This window comes from Mixophyes fleayi, chromosome 10 (genome assembly GCF_038048845.1).
Source record: "Mixophyes fleayi isolate aMixFle1 chromosome 10, aMixFle1.hap1, whole genome shotgun sequence".
Lineage (NCBI taxonomy): Eukaryota > Metazoa > Chordata > Amphibia > Anura > Limnodynastidae > Mixophyes > Mixophyes fleayi.
In genome coordinates, this window is record NC_134411.1 from 93396908 (window position 1) to 93421381 (window position 24474).

Consider the following 24474-nt stretch of genomic DNA (forward strand, 5'->3'; position numbering starts at 1 on the left):
CAAGTCCCTGCCACAGGAAACTATATAAAGCCTCCATGTGTTGGATAGAATGGGAATGAAACGTTTCTTACGGAAAGGGCGTCTTTTTAATGCTAAGCTGATGTACTGTAATTTATGGAGACAGCAGAAGCCAAACAAAGCCCAGTGTCTCCGTCTAAAGATCATATTTTATTGACAGCACATGGATGACATTATTGAAACATGTCATGTTAATAGTTAATGTCAATCTTAAAAGCATTCCTGAAATGCAATCTGCATCATTTTCTTTAATCTATTGGCAATTAGAACGTAATAACTTAAAGAGGAAAAACAGCTTCACTGTGGGCAGCCAGGATGTGCTGTCAATCACAGCGGATAACGAATTGTGTTTTAGATTCTTCTGCAGGGCGTGAGTGAGATACATGTCCACAGAATCGTCTCCGACAAACCCCGCTTAAGTTTGATGTTCGAAGGGGACTTTCCAGACTCTGAGATGTCTTAGCGCAGCCTAAGGCTGGATGGTGCTGTCTAAGTATTTATATGAAGAGGGCTGCCTATGTATGTTACATATATAACATGTGGAGGTTGTTAGAGATGGTGGGGGTCCCAAAATAGACTTGGAGGCTCCACAGCCAACAGGTTGGGCAGCACTGGCCTAAGAGTTTGTATAAACATCCTTAATTTTCAAGAACTAGTTGAACGGCTACATAAATAATATTATAATATATAGAGAAGAATTCTATGAAGGGTCTGCAAAAGTTGTATTCACTTGTGTAGTGAACCTAACTTTATTTAGCATAATACTTTATCATTATTATTTGTAGTAGTATTTATTACGGTAGAGTGGAGTTTATATATAATTGAACCTGGGGTGCTGCGGCGATCTCACAGGGGTTAACTTAGGGGTGCCTTGAAAAACTTATGGAGACCTTAAGGGTGCCTTGAACTCAGAAAGTTTGGGATCCACTGTCGTAGGTTATGTCGTGACCAAAGCCTCTGGTGCCATAAGCCACGCCCCATACACTAGCCACACCTCCTTAGACAGAACATTCTTTAGCCTTCAATTCTGCCACAGATGGTGATACTTTGGCTACTATCATGCACAATGTTATACTCGCACACCATAGTTAAACTCACATGGGTTATTCAGTGTTCCTTGCTGGTGGGAGAAAATATTTGGACGTCAACTGTGCTGCCTCTCAGCCTTTGCCTCCCCTTGGCAGACCCCTAACTGTGCCCATGGTCTTGGTCAGAATGTCAGATGTCCTTCATGCATTGGCTGGTATAACACCTGTCTACCGGACTGCTTGGTTAATATGTAACGCACTATTACCTCTTTGTTACAACATGGTGGAAATCACGCCAATGTCTGATAATCCATAGCAACCGATCAGGTGTATCCTAATGTACATGCCATGTGCTTCATGCCACCATCTGGTGGTTGCTACAGACCAATGCACATTTGTGTTATTTTCACGTTCTTGAATAACATATTAATATGAGCTGGAATGAATGTGGGTGGGGGGTCTGTACTCGGACCTTCAGAGTGGATATGCCCTTCGCTAGTAAATGCGATTCCATACTAAACAATATCCCTCCTCATTTCTTTCTTTCTTTTTTTTTTTTTACTGGGAAAGACCGTTGTTGCTAAAGAACAACTAGAAAGAAAAAAAAGGAAATTAAAAGAAAATATGTACATAAAACTATATCTGAAGTTACAACATGTAAAACATAAGTGATCATTAGCGGGAAAGTGGCCAAATTAGACCTTGGTCCTGTCACTCGGTACTTAGAAGCAGAATTGGACTGTATAAAAGATTAGGTTTAACATTTTATTTTATAAGTTTTTAAAATTTATATTTTTTTTTATAACCACAAACCTACTGCTCACTCCCTCTTACAAGTTCTCCAATCCTAAATTCCAACCAACCACATTATAGCGCCCAGACTGCAAGAACAGTCCAAGTCTTACGTTTCTTGAAGATGGGTCAACTCTCAATGTTGGATAAGACTTGTATTGGAAGCTACTCACTACTATTAGTCTTGTGTCTGATGTCATGTATACATTGCTGGAACAAGGTGACTGGGGAGACCAGAACCCGAGGTGCGGACTTTTAATCTTTATCCCGAGGGGCCACAGTTAAATCTTTTGACATTTAGTCATTAATTTTCTATACAGACCTGAATTATTTTTTTTTGTTGGATTGCTCAATCTATAGCATGACAATGTCACCCTTTTACAAATAGCAGAAGCTATACAAAGGTCCAATCTTACGTACAAGACGAAGGACATTACAAAGACAGGCATTGCTGTTCTGTGGCTTACTAAAAATTCCAGCTTAAAAAAGATTATATATATAAATAAATGAATTCAAATTTCATCTTTTTCTTTTATCATTTACTATACAGAAATGTTTATGGCATGAATTACTATATTAGAAATATGTATACACAAGTACATGACAATATTTTTTTTGTTTTTGTTTTTTACAATACTGTATAATATACAATTCTACATATAGTTTATGTACAGATCTGAATGCAGCACCGGACCCATACAGATATAAAATTGCGGAATAAAACATTTCTAGAAACATTGACGGGAGGCCAGTCGGATAGTGTGTACAGTGATAAATGACCCCAGATATGTAGCGCGTTTAACCCTTGCTCGACTGGAGAGCTAAAACCAGACACTGCAGGTCGCTTCGGAACTAAGTATCGATACAACGTAACCCTCTGTGTTCGAGGATCTGTATCTCTGTTATATACATTAGCTTAGTATACATGTGTGCGCTAAATTGATGCATATCCCTCCAGTAATTTATAAATTAAAAGGGGGTGATGAAAATTGTGATTAACACTAGGATCATTTTATTGGGATCAAAAACGTGCCATAGTGACAGGATAGAGCATAACAATATGCACCCACCCACCTGCCGACGTATGTCAGGTGGAGAACGATTTATTAAACAGTTGGCTTTACGTGGAAGCAAGCTATAAACATCACAAAAAGCAAAGTATGTAGTGCGAAAGTGAAATTAATTTAGATTTCATCCACTTTAACTAAAAATATAAGCAGTAACGTTAAAAAAATAAAATAAAAAAAATGAAAGAAGATCCCGATTATGTAGTGGTAGAGCTACAATTTATTTTTAAACGGAAATCTGCGACACCCGTGTGAAGTGTTGTTTTCTTATACATACAACACCTTACTTCCTTTTGGGTGCCAGATGTATTAAAAACACTATTATATGTGTCTATCCAGCAAATCTGGTTAATCAGGAGTTTAAATCCAACAAGTTCTATGGTTAAACATTAGGACTGTCCAAAAACGGGACCCAGGGTAAATCTATTGGAGGTATACCCATGGGGGAGGGGGGGGGGGCATTTTGGATTTATGAATAAGAATAGACTACTTAGCCACCGCAGTAAACAAAAGAATTCATACCAAGTAAAATAGTGCTCACTTAACCCTGAGTGTACTCCTAACACCCCACTCCCAACCCCCCATCAGTTCTATATATTTATTTCCTTCAATAGGGGTAATAGTGCAGGATTAGCCCCTTTGCACTCTGTATTCTGATCATTAATAATTACTGGCTACTTTACTTAATAAAGGTTAATTACACAAGAAAAATTAAATATTAGACAAACTGAAAGCCCAAACCTTCTGCTGACGTGTTAATTTTATTCCCGCATTGACGGAAAACCAGAATTGTCTCTGTAGGCCGCCATCTCTACTTCCGTACTACGTTTTATGTTCATTGGCCTCGTGCGGGATAAAAACACAGGGGCCGTATCACTGTGAGGAATATAAATTCGGTAGAACTTCTTATGGAATTCTCGAATTATAAACCATATCTATTTCAAGACACAGGAAACCTCTGCAATAGACTGTCTATTGCCTAGTCTTGTTTTATTTTACACCTTTGAACATTTGTATTGACTTTTAGTCTAGCATGTCGGCGGTATCCATCCAGAACGCTATGAAAGAAATCCCTTTTTTTGTTTTTCTAGTGAACGGCCATTAAAGTATTCCGTAAGACAATGGCAATGCGCAATCTACTCAACACGTTAAATGTAGAAGAAACAAAGCGGCTTGTTCCATATGTCCGTAAATATCCACATTATTAGGAATCTGATCATTGATTATCTCTGGCTTGGTTGGGCTGCAAGAATCCAAATTTGAGGGAAAGTATCCACTTTTCGAGGGTTCCGTCTTTACAACGCAGCTGTTGTGGTGAACTGGCATTTGCTCGGGGGCCTCGATAGTCGAGACATGGGCCGTTCATTTGACTATGTCAAAGTCACCGTTAAAAATTTCACAAACTGGCAACAGAAAGTCAAATGAAGTCTATTAATACTGGTTTGCAGGTCCTGAAGTTTTTCACATCAAGGACTATTGAACACTTCAGTGGCGATAAATATCTCAGGAGACATCAGTCCAGAGGCTCCTGTTTTATCCTCATTGTGTTCGGCTGCATCCGTCTGTCTTCACGGCACAGTACGTATTCGCTAAACTGGGAGGAGTCAACTCCCCCTCCGCAAGAGGCAACCACATTAAATCCCTTTTGAAACAGTCTTTCGAGAACCTGGAGGATAAAAGGAGAAAGGTTTACATAAAGGTTGAAGTTACATTACTAAAAAATACTATAGGAATAAAAGATTTCTTTATCACAGTGCAGAATTAATTGTTATCGCGAGCCAGTTCAGTTATAGGTGTGGAGGAGCACGAACCCTGCCGGAGAGGGATCCGAAATAAAGTATTGGCATGCATAAAAAAGGGGCATAGATGCAAGGGAAGACGGTGTAATTTTGCCACTGTATAAATCATTAGTAAGACCTCATCTTGAATACGTTGTACAGTTCTGGGCACCACTCTATAAATAAGATAATTTGGAACTAGAAAGGGTTCAGAAAAGGGCGACAAAATTGATAAAGGGTATGGAGTCATTAAGTTATGAGGAAAGGTTAGCCAGTTTAGGCGTGTTTACTTTAGAAAAGAGGCGTCTAAGAGGAGATATGATTACTATGTTACAGACAACTTTCATGGGAACGTTTTACCCCAAAGATTATACACAGGACACGGGGTCACCCCCTAAGGTTAGAGGAGAGGAAGTTTCACAACCAGCAAAGGAAGGGGTTCTTTACAGTAAGGGCAGTCAAGATATGGAATTCACTGCCAGGGAAGGTTGTGATGGCAGATTCAATAGATATGTTTAAGAAAGGGTTAGACAAATTTTTAGCGGAAAAGTGTAACCAGGGATACGACCGTTAAATAAAATGAAGGATAGTAGTGGATATAGGGTAAAAATAGGACTGCAATATTGGGTCTGGGGGGATTTTTACAAGTGAAACAGATTGGCGGTTGCTTACTCTGGATCAATTTCAAATATAAGTGCAGGATCGCAGGAGATCTGAAATAGGTTGAACTTGATGGACTGGTGTCTGTTTTCAACCTCATCACCTATGTTACAATGAAATATAGCTTCAAGAGTTGCCTAACTATAGTAAAAGCACGATAGTGCGCTGTGCCCAGCAGAAGATGCCCGGCTCATTTACACCAACTTCTTTTTATTTTCCCAATAACAGATTCGCCCCTTGAGGTCTTTTCCATATCTATCAAAATTTCTGGTTAAGTTTCTGATAAATCCCAACCACAAAGACTGCACAAAAAACTCAAAACCATCTGTGGGTTACTGCACTAGGAGAAATATATCTCTTATTAGAACCTGTGTTTCTAATTTTATCACTTTTTTTTTTTTTTTTTTTTACATCTACGTTCACAGCCAGGGAAAAAAAAAGTTGTTATCAGCAAGATTTCTAATAATGACCGCGTTAACACCTGTAGTCGTCAGAGGAGGCTTCACGGTAGACCGTCCCGCTGGAGGTGTTGGAAGATCGTTACTTAGGAATTAAGAGATGCTAACATCTATACCTGACTAGTCATATACACCAAATTAAACAACAAAAATATTTTGATATTTGGTGAAATGTATGATTTCACTTTTCCTTTAAAGTGTTTTAGTTTTGCAAGATGCATTATTTTTGCTTCCATCCATACGTGCTCTCCAGCTACGTCTTTATACGATCAGGTGGAGTTATATTTTCGCTGCCCTGGAAGGTGATTGAAAGCTGCTATTCAGACATAATGTCGTCCTAGCATACATGCACCGTGCTTCGAGTTTAAAAAAAGTGGTTTCTTTCTCCACAAACTGAGACCTATATTCCAGCTACACAAGGAACAAACACTTGTTTAAGAGTCTATGGGCAATATTCCTAGGAACTCTCCTTTTGAAAAAAAAAAAGAAAAGAAAAAGTACAGATCAATTTTTGTTTTTTAAGTCCACACCGCAGGCTCCATCATTTAATTATGAGCAGCACATAAATTATGCATTTATACATTGTTGCATTCTCTGAAATGGCAGAACATTTTTTTAAAGAAATATATTTTTGGCTAGGCTAAGTTTGGGGGGTGGTGGGGGGGGGGTATCATTCACTGAAATATACATTTATATTACAATAGGAGACATAACTTCATTAATATTTTCTGTTTAGTATTGGAAATGGATAAATCTTTGAAGATCTTTTAGAATTCAGATTTCAGGTTTTTTGTTTATGCAAATTCAAAATCAATTATAAACTGGATGATGGTGAGTTTAGCCGGGCTCCCTTATCTAATATCACAAGTAATGAATAGGGCAGCAGTATGCCCCAGTAATTGGCATGGATGCCCCACAGTGCTGGATCCATGTCCACAGCTCTGACCAGGTTCCTGTCTGTGTGGAGTTTGTATGTTCGCTCCGTGTTTTTTCTGGCTGCTCCGGTTTCCTCCCACACTCCAAAAAACATACTGGTAGATTAACTGGTAGGTTAATTTGCTTTTGAAGAAATTAACCACAGTGTGTACATGTTTATGTTGCAGGGAATATGGATATGAACATGGGCAGCACAGTGGCTCAGTGGTTAGCACTTCTGCCACACAGCGCTGGGGTCATGAGTGGAGTTTGTATGTTCTCCCCGTGTTTGCGTGGGTTTCCTCCTGGTGCTCCGGTTTCCTCCCACACCCCAAAAACATACTAGTAGGTTAAATTGACCCTAGTCTCTCGCTCTGTCTGTCTGCGTGTGTCTATATTAGGGAATTTAGACTGTAAGCTCCAATGGGGCAGGGGCTGATGTGAATGAGTTCTCTGTACAGCGCTGCGGAATCAGTGGCACTATATAAATAAATGATGATGATGATATGGACTGTAAGCTTCACTGGGACAGGGATTCATGTGAATGATGAAAAATATTCTCTCTGTAATGTGCTGCATAAAACTTTTATATACTCCATATGCAATAGGATAGTTCCACCCAAAACTGAAAATACAGTTATCGGTGGAATATCCAAAGTGAAAACTGGTATCCAAATGTTACTTTCCTGGGATCCAGTATTCCGGTTTTCTAGTGAGTCCCTCGTACCTGCTGCAGCTTCCTTCATTCCTACACACAACCTCATGCAATGCATTGTCATCAAACAAGAAACCAGGTCTGCAGGAGAATCCGAATGTCTGCCCTTCTCTCCCCACTTCTGCTGATTCAGTCTTTTTTTCAGACAAGAAGTGGCTGTTCTCTGAAACTCCGCTGCCTGCGGGTGCATGCATGGGAGAGAGTAGCAGCGACAGGCATGCTCCTGAACTGCTGGACAGCCTAACAGCCGAACTCCAGGGGCCTGAATCATTAATGGACGTAAACTGCGATTTTGTGCGTATAATCCGCACCTACCCAGAACCGGACCACAGAACGCAGCCATGTTCAATTCATCTTCGAGAGCAAAAGACACTTACTACAGTCTACGATTTCTGTTAAAATAAAACGCACTTTACGTTCAGTATGCGTGCACTAATGAATGAGGCCCAGGTGAGCAATCTTTAGTGACTGGGTTCCCTTTAGGATATCCCACCGAAAACAAAAAAAAAATTAAATAAATCCGGATTTATCCTTTAAACACAGCTCTGCCTGCAACACTAAAATGTTCCTAAAGTACAGTATTTGTGACACATACATAACGGTATTCTCAGTTACCTAGGATAACCTCAGAATGGATTCCATAGTACAAGTAAAAACGAAACACATAAAATATCTGTCTATTCCTTGTTGTCGTTTATATTCCCTGTCTATGATCTCTGAAACTGTCTGAATAATTCATCTGGTACAGAAGAATAAAACTTGGTAAATGTAGAATGCAACTCATAATATAAATGTATATGTGTATGAAATATCAATGGACAGGAATCCACTGATGAATATGTTTTATATAGAAAATTAAAGGCATTGTCCACCTAAAAAAAAAAACAATGTTCTGCCTGGGGGCTAATGACCTATAAGTTACATTAATATTTTACACATATGTTAAACGGACTAGAATACATAAAAAAACACTAATTACCTGTACAGAGTTTAATCGGCAGTAGCCATTCAGTGGAAACCTGATGACGTGAGTTGGGTCTTGGTTCCATCCGGCGTTTACAGAGTTACACATGACATCTCCGGTTTCGGGGAAGATCTCCTCTATTAGTGCTTTCTCTCCACTCAGTGCAATCCTCTCTCCGAGGTCCGGAGTTACCCGCACCACTAGACAGTCACAGGGTTGGAAATGCTTCCGATGCTCCTTATCCTGTTTCCACCGCTCAAGTTCCTTCACCATAGGATGGAGCTGATAATATTTTGCTTCTTCATACAAGAGATTAAACTCCTAGAACCATATAAGAAAAGACCAAGTCAGATACAGTGGTAATAAGGTTCGAATGTGAACAAGCCTAGTTCCGTTAGAACTTTGACTTTAGCCCACAACCCTACGGAATACCGATGAGCTAGATTATGAACAGGTCTTTGTCCATCATCTAGCTTGTGAGATCATCCCTACAGAAGCCATGTTTCCTAAAATGTCTATGTCCACCAGAAAACTGGCTCTAGCTAGTGGGAATAATCCTGCAGAAGAACATGAACAAGTCTAGGACCATCAGAATACCGGAAGAAATATACTGTTCACTGGAATCCGTGCCTGTTACTGGACCCTTATGGTTGGATTACTTGGTGGGCAGTGATGAGGACGGTCTATTCATTCTGCTGTGTGGACTGAGCCTACCTATATTACAAGTGTTCATATTCATTTGTGTCTTTAGAAAATATACATTCCAACTTATTATCGATCTGAGAATAATATCTGAATGTACCTCATATAGGGTTCATAGTTATATAGCAAAGGATTAAAGAAGGACATATAGTAGAATTAAAAAGCACGATAACATATATTCATGGGCCATTTCTATTGACTTGTACAGCCAACATTAATGCCTGGTTTTCTGTATGAGCAATAGCGGCAACTGTTATAATGAACTTATCACTTGTAAGGTCTCTCTCATTCGGCTGATGATGGATAGACGGCAATTCATCAGTTTACAGAAATTCCCGTATGACTATCGCAAGTCAGGTCTTATAGACAATTATATATAAATAGACTTCCTGGGGTAGATGGATCAAACCTTCTAAAAAGGAAAAGTGGAGGTGTTACCCATAGCAACCAATCAGATTCTAGCTATCATATTCTATAATGTAATAGATAAACGATAGCTAAAATGTGATTGGTTGCTATGGGCAATATCTCCACTTTTCCTTTTTCGAAGGTTTGATAAATCTTCATATGCCGTATTAGACAGAACTTTCGGATGAATTCTTCTTTAAAATGCCTGATGATGCCCACATAGCTGTGGATTTGTGAATGGAATATCGGAGACACATGTGAGACATTAAATAGGTTCTCTTACATCTAGAGGACATAATGGAGCCGATTCATCAAGGAGTGTAACTAGGGAGAAGTTGCATATAATGCGCACAACTACTCTGCGTATACCCAGAACCAGGACCACACGCTATAGAACGCAGCAACGTTCAATTCAGCTTCTGCCTTACGATTTTAGGGGGCGGAACTGGGAGGGGAATAGGCGTATGCACATAGTGTATAGTAAGGGTGTGCCAAGCCTGAGCACACGCAGCCGCATCTGATCCAAGCTTCTCTACGGTTCGTGATTTTCAGTCTTATCACTTGCACCAGCTACAGGTCTAGTGTAAGTGCAGATTACTAGCGATGAAGGCTGAGTATACATGCTAGAACATGTGTTTGCAAACGGGCAACTGTAAAATTTATTGTATGTACAGTAGACATTAATTACATCCTAATAAATGTATTTCATGGAAAAATATTAAATAAAATAAAAGCACACTTGTTTATTTTTTTTAATGTTTTGTCATTAATGATTATATTATTAACAGGTGACATTAATTGAATATTTTTTACTTTTTTTTTTCTGTTCATTCTTTTGTGACTTTATATTCCACATATGTATTGTATGTATCCTGCTGTGTATCGTCTATTAAAGCAGAGTGCACCTAGGCCCATATTCATCAACAGAATACGGACATGCGTATACCCGTTTTTTTTTAAAAAAATCACATTACATCCGTTTTACGTTTGGTAGTTTATCGCGCCAAATGTAGCAAAACAGGACTTGCATAGACCTCAGCAGTGTGTATAGAAAACATGACCTTATTCAAAATAAATTTAGTTTCTATGTGAACGAATATCCGTGGTCTTTAACTACATCCCACTGTAATGATTACAGTAAAAAAATAAAAAATAAAACAAGAACTTTGGATAAGCTGAGAAGCAGATATTCTCTATTCCTGCTAAAACGTCTGTGATTTGACTATACTGAAATCGTCCGCTCCTGGAAATCAAATGAACATACACAAAAAATATCATTTTCAAAAAATTAGTCATGGAAGAAATAGGGATTGAACTTTTAATAATGAATTTCCATTTACATTGTCACCTCAAGCAAACTTAATTACAAATGCCCAAAAGCCCTAATAACTTTCACAAAGTGCCGAAACACAGGTATGATATTAACCTGATCGATAGGCTACTTGCTGAGGACAAGCTGTTATTACTAATTGGAGATGTGCCAATGTGCCATCTCTGCCCTTTAAAGGGATGCCATCCTCAGATGTATATATAATATATATTATATTGTAATATCAATGCATATATTCCAACATTGCAATGCCAAATACAGGTGCAACATTGGTGACACCCCGAAGGCACAAAAACCCATCTATATTTCATGATGTCCTGTCCCAAATGGCTCATTTCATACACTGACAAATTGTGACTGTTGGGGGCTCCCATCAATGTTTATGGTTGACCACAGATTTAAGGACAGTGGCAAAAAAGTATAAAACCCAATTAATTTTTGTAATTTTTATTTCTATATTTTTTAATCATGATATCATCTTCATTATTTACTTATGGATAAGTTATATATAGGCATCTGCATATTCAATATCATTGTTATAATGACATATATGTAACTAATTTCAATCATAATATATATATATCTATATATAGAAAATGAGTGCAGGTTTTTTTTGTTATATATGGTTCTAATTAAGGAGGGAAACCTAGTAAACCTCACTGATTAACATAAAAAGCGGGAGAGTGCAGGTTCTTTGCAGTAAAGGCAGAGTGACCGGGAGGAACAGATGGAAAAAAAGAAAGAAGCTTTTTGTTTAATTGTTTTTTCTTTATTTGCTTAAGAAATGCATCTTTTAAACTTTGTGAATGATGTTCTAGTATAATTTTGTACCAGCTGTCCTATAAGATAATTTAGTTTTGTAACAATTATGACCGATTACAATATATTTCTTTAGTGACCCGGCCAGGAAAGTTAGATTGTCAGGTCATTCAGAACACCATGTGCTTATAAATGAATTACAATTTATTTTATACTATTATCAGGATCATTTAAACTCCGTATTGCTGCCTGTGTGTATGGATCTGTCACTGTTCTCTATTAGCATCCGTTCCTTTAGATGGCACATAACTGAGCTAAACAAGTTGGATGTAATAAAGTGACAGGCTGAGGGTAGAGAACAGTTCAGAGGGTCAGATGAGCAACTTAGACCAAGAATCAGCAGTGTAGAATCTACTTTAATAAGGACAGGATATATACTCTGTACCATCACATGACTACTCTGTGCTTTTGGGGGACCCTGCTCCTTCCGCTATGTAAGTCCTAGCCTGTGGCTTCTCGCATACCTCCAACCCCTTCCACTATCACGATACTGACCTTGTCTCATGCCCCTCCGCACCTATACAATGAGGCGAGTGGATAGGTCATTGATTCACACAAGATGGGCCCACTCCTGAAATACTCTGTGCATCTGAAAGGATTCTGATCCGAATAGCAACAAAATAAGGTGCTCACACCCTTGTCAAATGCACCTTAAGAATCTGTGGTATCAGCTGCTAAAATGTAACGTGTCTAACAAATATCTAACGGTATCAATTAAATGACCGTTTTCAATTGGTCTCTAAAAATAAAGCGCAGAGCAGGCATTAAACCATGTGATAAAGTGTTTTGTTTTTTCTACAAACTTCCCTCCCACCAAGAACGTGATGAAAAATTCTCTCTTGCTGGCCCGTGATGCTCAGGGGTTATATAACAAAGGGTTAATGTTGGAGAAATCAGAGATTTCTCTGTCATTAACCTAATTACCAGGGCTTACCTCTGTCCCCATAGACCTTTTATGGTGTTTTGTATGGTAAATTGTAAACATGGTAAATTGCAGCGCTGGGGTCATAAATAGATCCCTTAGTATTTTCAGTCGAAATGGCCATTTTTTACCAAATTGGGGACATTTTATAAAAACCAATGCACAGTGAATCTGTGGTGTTACCCAATGGTAACCAATCAGATTCTAGCTGTTGTTTTTGAACTGCAGTTTTGAAACTGAAAGCAAACATCTGATTGGATGCTCAGTGCGACATTAGTACTAGATTTAAAAAAATGTCTCCCATTGTTGTATGCATGGGGCACACTGGTACAACACATTATTATTATTATTATTATTATTATTATTATGCTTAATACAAATTTATGTTGTTTTAATTATTGTGTAAGCCGTTGTGCTAAAAGTATGCAGCAGAGACAGATATTTTTTGGCTGAACCAATATTCCACTTATACATTCACTAGGAGCTTATATCATCACTGAGAGATGTCATCAATTCCCAGTTTATCAATCGACTGCATTATTACCAATATTGGGACATCCCACAAAGTGGCTGCTTCCGATGTGTTGGTGACAGATCCACATTATATTGCCTAAGCCCCCTGTTTACTATCTTAGTGCAAGCACCACATATGTCCTGTAACTTAAAGCAACCAATCAGACTTTTGCTTTCAGTAGCCTTGGAATAGTCTGATCAGAGCAGCTTTCTGATTGGCTGGTATCTTTGATCACACCAGACACAAATGATGTTATTCGATTATTATGGCATTTGCTAAACCACCTCTGTGCTCACTTCTGGTCCCATCAATCTCATGTCTGCATGTGGATTAAATACTCAGAATTTGTTTTCCCTTTCAGATACTCCGTATGGTCGGGTACCCTTTCATTACATTAGTAGCCCTTAAGAAAGCCATCTTGATGACAACCAATTTGAGGCTGTATCTTTTTTTTGCCAGGACTCGTGCAAGTTAACACATCAAAGGTTGAGAGAAGCCCCAGGGCATTTTCCAGATCATAGCAAAACCCTTGCCGTAACGCTGTCTTTTGGGCGTGAAAGGGCTGAGCCGTCTGCTGCATTGAGGGGTATTAGTAATGAACACAGCCAGATGTAACAGGTTGTGCAATTGCTGACGCTCAGCCACCTTCTGAATGACTGCACTTAATGTTACGATTGTCGTGACAACGTGTGTGCCGATATCTCTATACATGTATGTACCTCCACATGTGGAACGCTATGTATTGCAGAAAGTACATGAATAAAAAGGTACAACTAAAGACAACAAAACTAAAAGTAAATAAAAAGGGTATAAACAAGATTTTCTGATACATATTTAAAATGTTTCGCTGCCCTGAGGCAAACTTTGTATACCTGAAACCCTACAAGAAAATTTCTCTGAGCACATATCACTGTCTTTCCCCCCCCCCCCCCTAAGGCTTCTTTGACAGAGCTCGAGGTGAGACGAGTGTGTACTGCCGGCGCTGAAAACGCATAACTTCAAGTCTAGAAAATATTTTAAGAGAACATTTTGTTCCAAGTACACTTTCATTTGACAAGATTTATTGGAATAAAAATAATAATTGTTTGCTGCCTCATGCATGGTTGCAAATTATTTCAAATATTTTTTGTAGTAATAAGGGATTAAAAGGGAGGAAGATGTGAGGTTCCACCTGATATTTCCAACTCACAAGTATATATGTTGGGAATAACATAAACATGGTTCGTTTTTCATGAGCAAAACACCGAAAAATTAACAACACTAAATGACAAAGCATCTTATTATTAATGAGGTGATATGTACAGAAAAAGTGTGTGGGCGACAGGACCCAGGATTTATCTGCACCTTCTTCCTGCGTGTGATGTCAATGTAAACAACAGCCTCCTGTCACGCTACCGTAGAAGCCCACAGCATTCACGGTACTAGTGGCTCACTGGAAGCTGCCATATTTCTGTTTTTCGTCCCTCCCAATTTGCAAGTCAATGACATGGATGAATAAATAAAATGGTTAGCAGCAGTGTATGACACACAAGAATTTCTACTTAAATTACTTGTTTAAATATTGTAAGTCTTTGCTCAGTACATACAACAAAGTACTGCGATATCATGGCAGCTTCAGGTTAGTAATGGCTGATATAGTAGATAGCATTCCAGAGCACCAGATTTAAAGTTTCTCAGAAGGGAACTGATATGTTCCTCGTGGGGCAGGCTTAGTACGCAGAGGGAGACAGATGTAGGCTCTAGAGAGCGCAGTGGTCCCAGTAAAGAGGGGTAAAGTGGTCTGGTTGATGTTATTAGGAGGATCAGGGGGTTAACGAAGAATTCTAATGGTGAAAGGTGGTTAGTGGAGAATGGTGAGGATTAAAGAGTTAATTGTGTCAGCTGACGGGTCAGTGATTTATGGAGGTGTTGAGGAGTTAATGGGGAATGATGAGAGGTGGGTTAGTAAAGGATGATGTTGGAGGGGTTAGTGGAGAATCAGGTCAATGATCATCATCATCATTTATTTATATAGCGCCAACATATTCCGCAGCGCTTTACAATTGGGGACGAACATAGTAAACTAATAAACAAACTGGGTAAAACAGACCAAGAGGTGAGAAGGCCGCTGCTCGCAAGCTTACAATCTATGGGATGATGGAAAAAGTGTTCATGATGGATGATAAGGGGTTAATAATTGATGCATGAATGTCCGCCTTCTTAGGTGCACACCATATGTTGCTGCATGTGCCTATTTATCTGATGTAAGTCACTATAAAACAGCCCATTACCATCTTCACAAGTATGAATGGATAACCTTTACATTGTTTTTTTACAAAAAAATTTTTTTTTAGAGTTTGCTCAGATCGGCCTATGATTATTTTGTTTAAATCCTAGATGAGGTAAACTAAGGTTCTCTAATGGTTGTGGTGCTAATACACTAGCCTTTGACCCCACAATCACTGTGGAACTAAAAGTACCAGCATGCCCTGTCTCTGCCTGAGAGGTATCTTATTGGCATTCTAAACCTTTCAAATGTTCTCTTTTTGATTTCTTGACATCTAAGTTGGGGCATTTGTCTCCAAGGCGGTATAATACCCCCCCAAACAACAATTGGCAAAGAATGCAAATGAAATTCATAGGAATACAGTGATCCCAATTCTCTAACGCCCCAGAGGCTCAGAGTGTGACACTTCATGTACGTACAATTTCACACTCGCTCCGTAAGCGCTGCAAGACGTATAGACAGCCCCCTTGCTGGTTTCATTGTAAGGGTAGCAGAAATTAACAGGGACCTCAGTTGAACACTAAATATTGCAAAACTTTTAACATCTTTCACAACTGCCTCAGTGAAACGAAATGTGATTTATCCCAAAGGCGCTTTATTCTATTTGATTAAACAAAGGTGAAAGCTGATAAATATTCAGGAGCCCGTTGTAATGATTTCTTTAACATAAGACGAGGCTCAGAAATAGAGGGGGGGGGGGGGGGAAACTTGCCTGTGTTTTACACTCTATAAAGTGTTTGCCAATTAGAAAAACACAAACACTATATTTATCCTCTCTATACAATTACCCAACATCCTACTACTTACTGTAGAAGGTGATTTTATTTTCCTTTGAAACTCACTAGTACTCATCACACTGAACCATAACATCCAATTAGACACTAGTATAGATTGTCTAACGTGCATTAGACAGATAAAAGGTGGTTGCTGATTGGCTGCAGTGGCTCGGTGCAAATTTTGCACCTAAATGCAACATTAATACATTATCCTCATTGTTTTATATTGCAGATTAGGTCATAGCATGACATAAAGTGGCTTATATAAGTAAAAATAGGTTTCAACCATGGATTCCCAAAAACGGCAAATGTGGTTGTAGCCCAGGAGGGTTAAGAGCTCCAAATCCCAGAATGTGTATGACATATCATGGTTGGTCAATGGACAGAGGCAGGAATGGAACAGCGGCAGCTTAATGTCCAAGTCAAGCGTCCTTTCAGGGTACCGTAGACACCCCTATACCCCCACAACCAACCTCGGCCTTGTGCTGTTATACAGGTCATGGAACTCCAAAGTGACTTAATATTATTTGTATCTTGTACTAAGTTACATTATTCTTTATACTACATATAATTAGCTTCTCACTGGAATAAAGCGGTTTGTATGGTCCACATTCCATCATCGAACACTTTCCTAATGAGTCATGTGATTCAAGTGACATCACTATTCTCCCAATAATGATATAATTTCCAGATGTGACATCACTACTTTCCATAGATAAGTGACAACATCACCTCTCACCAAATATATGCATATATTTTACATATATTACTACCACTTGTGGATTACACGGATATTGAAAATGATCTGGTAATTGTGTGATGATTATAAAACACATGAAATAAAGGCAAAGGATTATCATGGAGAGCCCATGCCTTTTAGTTCCTATGTTTATCTATATTAATATACCTGAAATTAAGCGAGACACTGATGAATGCAAGCAAAGAGACCACAGCGAATCAGGAGACGCTGAATGCAAGGACTGATACAATTATAGTACATTAGCACAAGGTTAGAATTGCCCCACAGTCTAGAAAGCCAGACATCACCTGGTCTACAATGGAGCACCATCCTGCAAATTACACACAGACCCACACATACACATGACAAGTTGTTACTCTCTGATGTGGTCTCCAGTTTACATCCTCCTCACCTGCATGCTAATCTATTGCCATTTACCAAACCCCCTCCCAAACTTCAGTGCTATACAGCAACTGGACTGAAAGTCCAGACCAGGCTTCAGTGCCTATGTATCTGCCACTGGGCATGATCAGAGAACGGATGGGTCAGTATTGCTGGGCCCACTTCACCAGTGGGTTCATAGTGCCCGCATGGGCTTCTCCAGCTCTAATTATGTCACTGCCCACGTGTACCCATATAAAACCACTCTCGGACACCAAACTCTTATACCGTGAGCAATGAGCGAGCCACATTTGCTACTACTTGTATTTAATGGCAGAACATTCTGGCTTCTTTTGCTATATTGGATAATATACCCTATACTGTAACATGTAACACATGCGGGTAAAAGAATCGGCTTCCAACTGAATTGGGCACAGTGTGCGTGTTGTAGGAAGATTAGATTGTAAGCTCCACTGGCACAGGGAACGGTGTGAATGAATAAACATTCCATGTGCATAATATGTTGGTGCTACATTAATAAAGAGTAATATTCATAATTTTGGAAGTCACTGAGGAGTTCTGCGGCTATGTTAAAAAAACACTGTACTGATCTTACACTGACAATGGAGCTCCCTGCAGGTGTGTTATAACATGGAATCCATGAGTAGTAGGAATTAAACAGCTTAGATTTCTTCTTGCCATTTTTCTTAAATTGTGTTTTAGTATAATTATATTTGGTTTAACTTTGTTCTTTTGTTCTGTAAAATAAAAGCTGTTGCTGTGTTTGGGGTGGTGGGGTGAGGGGTGTGTAACCTTTTGGCTGCAGTAACTAAAAAGGGGGTGTAAGGTAGAGGAATGTATGATTACTATAAAATGTGTTGTCACTCTACGGTAGGGATAATGCACGTCTCAGGACAGAAGACAGAGAGATATTGTTATATCTCTGACATCACTAGTCCCTACAGAGAAGGCTATATTCCACAGTATATATACGTATTCACACCACTTCTGTATTCTATCCTTGTAATGCACAAGTGATGTTAATAGAGCAAAACATTCCGGCAAATAACATCTATATAAATGTTGAATTCTGATGTCATCACTTGAGTAGGAAAACTGGTGTATTATAAGGAACAGTGCACCCTCTACTGTAAATTATAATGGATGTTAATAGTCACCTCAGACTTCATAGAGTACAGAATTCCTCAGTGACTTTTTATACCTATATAATTTACAGTAGGGAGTGCATGATTCTATATATAATCTATTATCTATTGTTTAAGTAACTGATAAGGACCAACACTGCCACAAATCTTAGTTTACGTTTAATGTCCCCTTAACCTAGTGTTGCTTTACATTATGTTTATTAAGAATTACTACTTGTATATAACACACAGAGTTTGCCAAGTGGAGCTTACAGTTTATTTTTTTGTGCCGGGACACAGGGAGACAAAGCGACTGATTCAGGATCGTGAGGAGCCCACACTGGTATTCAAACTGGGATCTGTAGAAAGGGTCATTGTTAGATGTTCAATGACCCTAAACCACTGAGCTACTGCCCCTGTCAACTTCATAATAATTCATTATAGTGATAGTGTCATTACAATCTTAGCGTAATATATAATACATACATGACTTAGATATAAATATATACATAGAATAAATGTAATAATTTTGTATCCAGCACACTGATTTCTTGTGCCATATGAATACATTGTAACCTGATTTCCTGAGCTTTGTAAGTTCTAATAAATGTGAATACATTGTAACATTATCCAGTAGAAAAAGGAAGTACCAATTCCGTGTTGCCTAGCAACCGTACATAAGTCTGATAGGTCAGACCTGAAATACAACAGCAGCTAAGACAGAGATCGGACATACTTTTCTGAGAAAATAAACTTTTCAGCATCATTCTTACTCCATGTATATCAAGGCAAAGTATTCCATTGTTTTCTATGTAGCTTTTTTTGATCTGTCAGTTGATGTAGGCGGAGCCCTGGAGGCCAATCAGAAGCCGCAATCTCTTGAGTGCAGTTTCTGATTGGTCGTCCCGCTCACCCGCACCCGCCACAGAGCCTCGGTTTGTGGCTGCATGGAGTATCCCCCAAGGGCTCCGGCTAGTGGAAACGGCAGGTTAGTAAAATGTAGGTGGGTGGTAGTGCAGTATTATGGTCAGTGGAAGCTGTCAACCTGCCTTCCCTGTTAAGATAAAATTATTACAATCAAACATCAGTCCTCAGTGGCCAAAACCATGGTAGAATCTTTGTTGGGACTTGCTCAAGGAATATGCTTTGTTGAACATCAAACAAAAGCAAGTGCTCTAGAACAAGAATTGTCACAGTATAAAGATCCTTAATCTGACTCCAACCTGTAGCCAATCAAAGCATTAGAATAGGCCTGGCCAACCTGTGGATCTCCAGGTTTTGTGATACTACAAGATATCTGCTGGCTATCTACCTGCAAAGCATGCTGGGACTTGTATTTTCACATCACCTGGAGAGCCACAAGTTGGCCAGGCCTGCATTAGAACTTTCACAACACAACAATACAACTTCCACTAACTGCTAGATCCAACAGCAACAACATATATGTATAAAACTCTTCTGTATGAAACCTATGTCTAGCTTGTTACAGTATGTGAAGTGTGGAATTTTACAGCTGACTCACTTTCCGTCTTATGAAACAGCAATGCATGCCGGTGTATTGTTTTTCAATCTACCTATTGGTCTACCTCTAAGGGACACAAGTGCATGTCCTCGTTCTAATGCACACTTTATACCGCTGTAGATGCCATTTAAAAGAGGGCGCATTCGCGCAAAAGGAATATGCTCTGCATGAGGTGCATGTTTTGCACTGCTTGGGTGCATTCACTTAGAAGGCATATGCCCTGCATGAGGTGCATGTTTTGCACTAGTCAGGGACCATTCGCGCAAAACGCATATGCCCTGCATGATGTGCATGTTTTGCACTAGTCAAGGACCATTCGCGCAAAACACATATGCCCTGCATGATGTGCATGTTTTTCACTGGCATAAAGGAACATTTTTTCTTATTATTTTTTTTTTTATCATGTCCTTACCCTAAAGTCTTCAGGAAGTAGCAATTTACACGTCCGTAGGAAACTTAAGATGTAGCGGAAGATCTCCCCATCCCGATCAATGAAGTAATGCTGCTTTAAACTGTCCAACACAATGGGTTCTGTTCCATTAAACAGACGACTTATTCTGAAAGGAAATATAGTATTTGTTACAAGTTGGTCTCGCAACTTCACACAAGTTATACATTTCAAGAGCAACAAATACTGTTTATAGAGATATGTTTGTATCAATATATTTGGTCAATGAAACATCTATATAGTACTCAGTCTCTGCTGTTAAGGAATGTCCCACACATTTTTAACATGCTTGTTTGTATTTGAAAAAATATTGCTTTTGAGTGTTTGTATCTAAATATAATTTGGAACAGTATTCATTGAAACACAAGGCAGTTGGTAGATTTATCAAACTTTCTAAAAAGGAAACATGGAGGTTTTGCCCATAGCAACCAATCATATTCATAGTCAAATAAAATCACTAACATTACACTTGTGCATTACGGATCATTTACTGAAGCTCCTGAAGTAATAAAATGATTTATAGAACGTGCAGCATATTAATAACAGCATCTACACCTCTTTCCACACCTCCTTTGGAAGGTTTTGCAATCTGGTCACTATAAAGGGGACGAAGATATTTGTTGGACACACATTGCAATAGATTTATTAACAAGTTGATATTTTGCAGCGCAGAATAATTAGTACAGACCTGAAGTAGGGGAACTGCAAAAAGCTTTTTTTGAAGGAATATTTTATTCGCTTTTTCAAAGTTATTAACACCGGTAGGGAGCAGGGGTACAGAAGAGAGATATAGGGGGAGTAGGGTGGAAAGGGGGGGGTTACATTCTCAGCTAAACTATAAAACCATTTGGCACCATAGAGAACAAGCAATAATACCAAATAAACAAAAACTGCTTAATGATGTTGTTGGGCAGCACAGTGGCCTAGTGATTAGCCCTTCTGCCTCACAGCACTGGTATCATGAGTTCGGTTCCCGACCATGACCTTATCTGTGTGGAGTTTGTATGTTCTCCCCGTGTTTGCGTGGGTTTCCTCTGGGTGCTCCGGTTTCCTCCCACACTCCAAATACATAATGGTAGGTTAATTGTCTGCTATCAAAATTGACCCTAGTGTCTGTGTCTGTGTCTGTGTGTGATTGTGTGTCTATATTAGGGAATTTAGACTATAAGCTCCAATGGGGCAGGGACTGATGTGAATGAGTTCTCTGTACAGCGCTGCGGAATTAGTGGCGCTATATATAAATAAATGATGATGGTGAGATTCAACTGCAATAGGCTTTTAGACCATATGCAACAGATATCAGCCGGATATCTCTATGTTGCAAAGGGATAAGGACCACTTTTAAAAAAATAAATAAATATAATATTGTCTGTCCTACTTCTACACTGAGCCCAATGAGCAGATTATAATTTCTTGGTCAGTTATCGGTGCCCCAGATGATCCCCGACGTCCTCCGTAAATAAAGAGGTCCACATCTCATCACAGACATCTGCACAGCACAATCCAGGCTAGATCTATAATTTATATATAACATATCATGGCTCCAGCATTGCAGAGGTCCCCCCCCCCCCCCTCTCGTGTGCAGCTTCTTACAGCTCATGGTACAGCTGTAGCGCTAGGTCAATAGCCCCCGGCTCTGAATCTCTTTGCGCCCTGGGCAATCTGCTGCTCTTGTTCTCTGTAGAATCCAGGGAGCAGAGTTTGAAGTATTCATTACGGAACAGCTAGTATAGGATTCGCAAGGACAGACCAACTCTATTACATTCTGATTTCTGTGCATGTTAATGAGTATGATACATGAAAACTGCTCCCTGACTTTGCTACAACAGCAACAAATCTAAGCTATAGATAATTCACAAACTAATCTATATAAACAAGTCATACATTACAAAATCATTCTATTGCAACAGACATCAGTAACTGCCTTTGTTACATTGTTACAAGACCAAACGTAAGTCAGTAAGCTGCATATTGTACCAATAAATAAGGGGAAATTAGAATGAATACATGAATCTCCTCCCTGCTACACGCACAATCCTATAACAACCCTGTAACGTGTGCTAACGCTGACGTCATACCAGGTATAAACTCCTGATGTGTATTACTACCATCGGCAATCAGGTTGCTGGTTTTTTTTTTTTAAGTATGATCTGATTCGTTACAAATTTCTACAAAGTTGAATATATAAGCCTACAAAATATCATTAGACTAGCTGGGAAATTAAAATGAAAGAAGATATATTTTTAGAAAACTGTATTTCACCAATGATTAATAAAAAGACCTACAAACATTTCATATTTGTTTTGTTTTGACCCCTTTGTGGTTGAAAAACTTTTCAGCCGATCAGCTTGTCTGCAGTAGAAAGGGTTAATTGATTTACCGAGATCGGCACCATTGTAGCGGCGAGGTTCAAAAAAAACACTAAAATAACGTGACCAAGGTAATTATTTTAGTGAATAAGGAAGGGAATGGGATGTGGAGCTCAGACCACTGTCTTTTCAAAGTGAATTATTACACGTTGGCTAAAGTCTCTTGCATACAAGCTGCATTGCCATCTCTGAAAATATTTCCCAAGGTGGTCCCTCTATCTAGCTGAACACACGGGGGGCTGATCCGTCTCTTTCAGACCTAGCAGAAACACATGGGGGGGGGGGATGGACTTCCCGCTTACAATCCAAAGATTGCAGCTTGTGATTGGTTCTCACGCACCCCTTCTCCATCATTTAATGTTATAATTTACCGGTTCTGTATTACAGAACTGGTGGAGCCCCGGCACTTAACTACTGCATGTAGCAGCCACCAGGCGCCCGTCTGGGGAAAAGGAGCCCACTTAGATAAAAATGTGATGTTAATGCAGATTTAAGGGGTAACCCCTCTCAGGTTTGGGTGGAGTTACCCTTTAATATATAGCTATATTTTCAACAGTTCACAGAAAAGTTAAATTACTAGTCAACGCTATCTAATATATATAAGCCTAGCGGCGTGTGTTAGTGTGTGTGTGGAAAAAACTATTTTCTCAGAAAGGGCTCATCCAATTGACCTGAAATTTAGTATACTACCATTATTTGACAAAAAAATTAGAATAGTGAAGTCAGTTAACTTCCATCATCCCCCCTTCCTCCCGTGGGAGGGGTAGTAATGGCTAAATTTACCAGTTGAGGGCTCAAACTCTTGACCGTGTGGGTATTTATTTACCAAAGCCTGTGTTTGGTCATGGACAATTGTATGTCACATTTTCACGAGTACGGAGAAGCAGTGATGTGAAAGTGCAGGTTATGAATACTGCCCTTCAAGGAAGACTGATTGAGCACAGCGATAAGGTGTTTAGCAGAAACGTTGTGTATCGACAGGTTTTAGAACAGTAAGACGATGGAGATTAAGGATGTGGCGATGAAGATGAAGGATGAGGTGATGGAGAAGAATGATGAGGTGGTGACATGTGGCCAAAACCACGTTAAAAAAGGGCGCTTACGTCGGGAAGTAACGCTCTTCCCCTGAGGAGGCCTGGGCTAGCCCCAAATGCATGACAAGAACCTTTTTAACACCTTAAGTAGCTTGATTTGACTAGAATGCATGAGTATCATGCACGGGTTAACTTGTTATTAATAAGTGACTATGAAATGAATAATGTGTGGAATAAGCTGGCAGGGAGGAGAATGACAAACAGCAATTTTACACTTGTATAAAATGCCTGCTGATAGGATATTACAGATAGGTGTCTCTTTCTTTGATTAAATGTCTTGTTTTATCTTCTTACTGAGATTAAGAGTAACGTGCGGCCCTTTGGAAGGTTATAGGGCCACTTTGCAGCCCTCCGAAGTGTATCAGGTTGCCTATTGCTGCTATAAATCTTAGAGAGCTTTGTATGGCATTATAATTATTATTATTATTATTATTATTATTATATCTTGTGGATGGAATGCATTTGCCTACAAAACATGTAATCTTTCAATAGACATAAATAGCAACATCATAGCCTGCACCTCAGGAAGACAGATACCTTCCAACATCCAAGAAGAGGGCGTAGCCATGGCACGATGGGGTGTGGTCATGGCACGATGGGGTGTGGCCATGTCATTATGGGGGCGTGGCCTGGTTTGCATAGTG

General features: G+C 39.3%; 1 protein-coding gene and 1 long non-coding RNA gene across 6 annotated transcripts in view; one reads left to right on the forward strand and one right to left on the reverse strand.

Moving 5' to 3' along the window:
• The window catches only part of LOC142104484 (uncharacterized), a 290160-nt gene that overhangs the window by 148208 nt on the left and 117478 nt on the right, over positions 1 to 24474 (forward strand). The window lies entirely within an intron of this gene.
• The window catches only part of KCTD15 (potassium channel tetramerization domain containing 15), a 32956-nt gene continuing 10844 nt past the window's right edge, over positions 2363 to 24474 (reverse strand). For both annotated transcript variants that reach the window (XM_075189179.1, XM_075189178.1), the window contains exons 3-5: positions 20332 to 20476; positions 8411 to 8716; positions 2363 to 4571 (exon numbers count right to left, since the gene is read on the reverse strand). In XM_075189179.1, the coding sequence (XP_075045280.1) occupies positions 4419 to 4571; positions 8411 to 8716; positions 20332 to 20476 (604 nt within the window). In that variant the 3' untranslated portion in view covers positions 2363 to 4418. The remainder of the gene's footprint in view (positions 4572 to 8410; positions 8717 to 20331; positions 20477 to 24474) is intronic.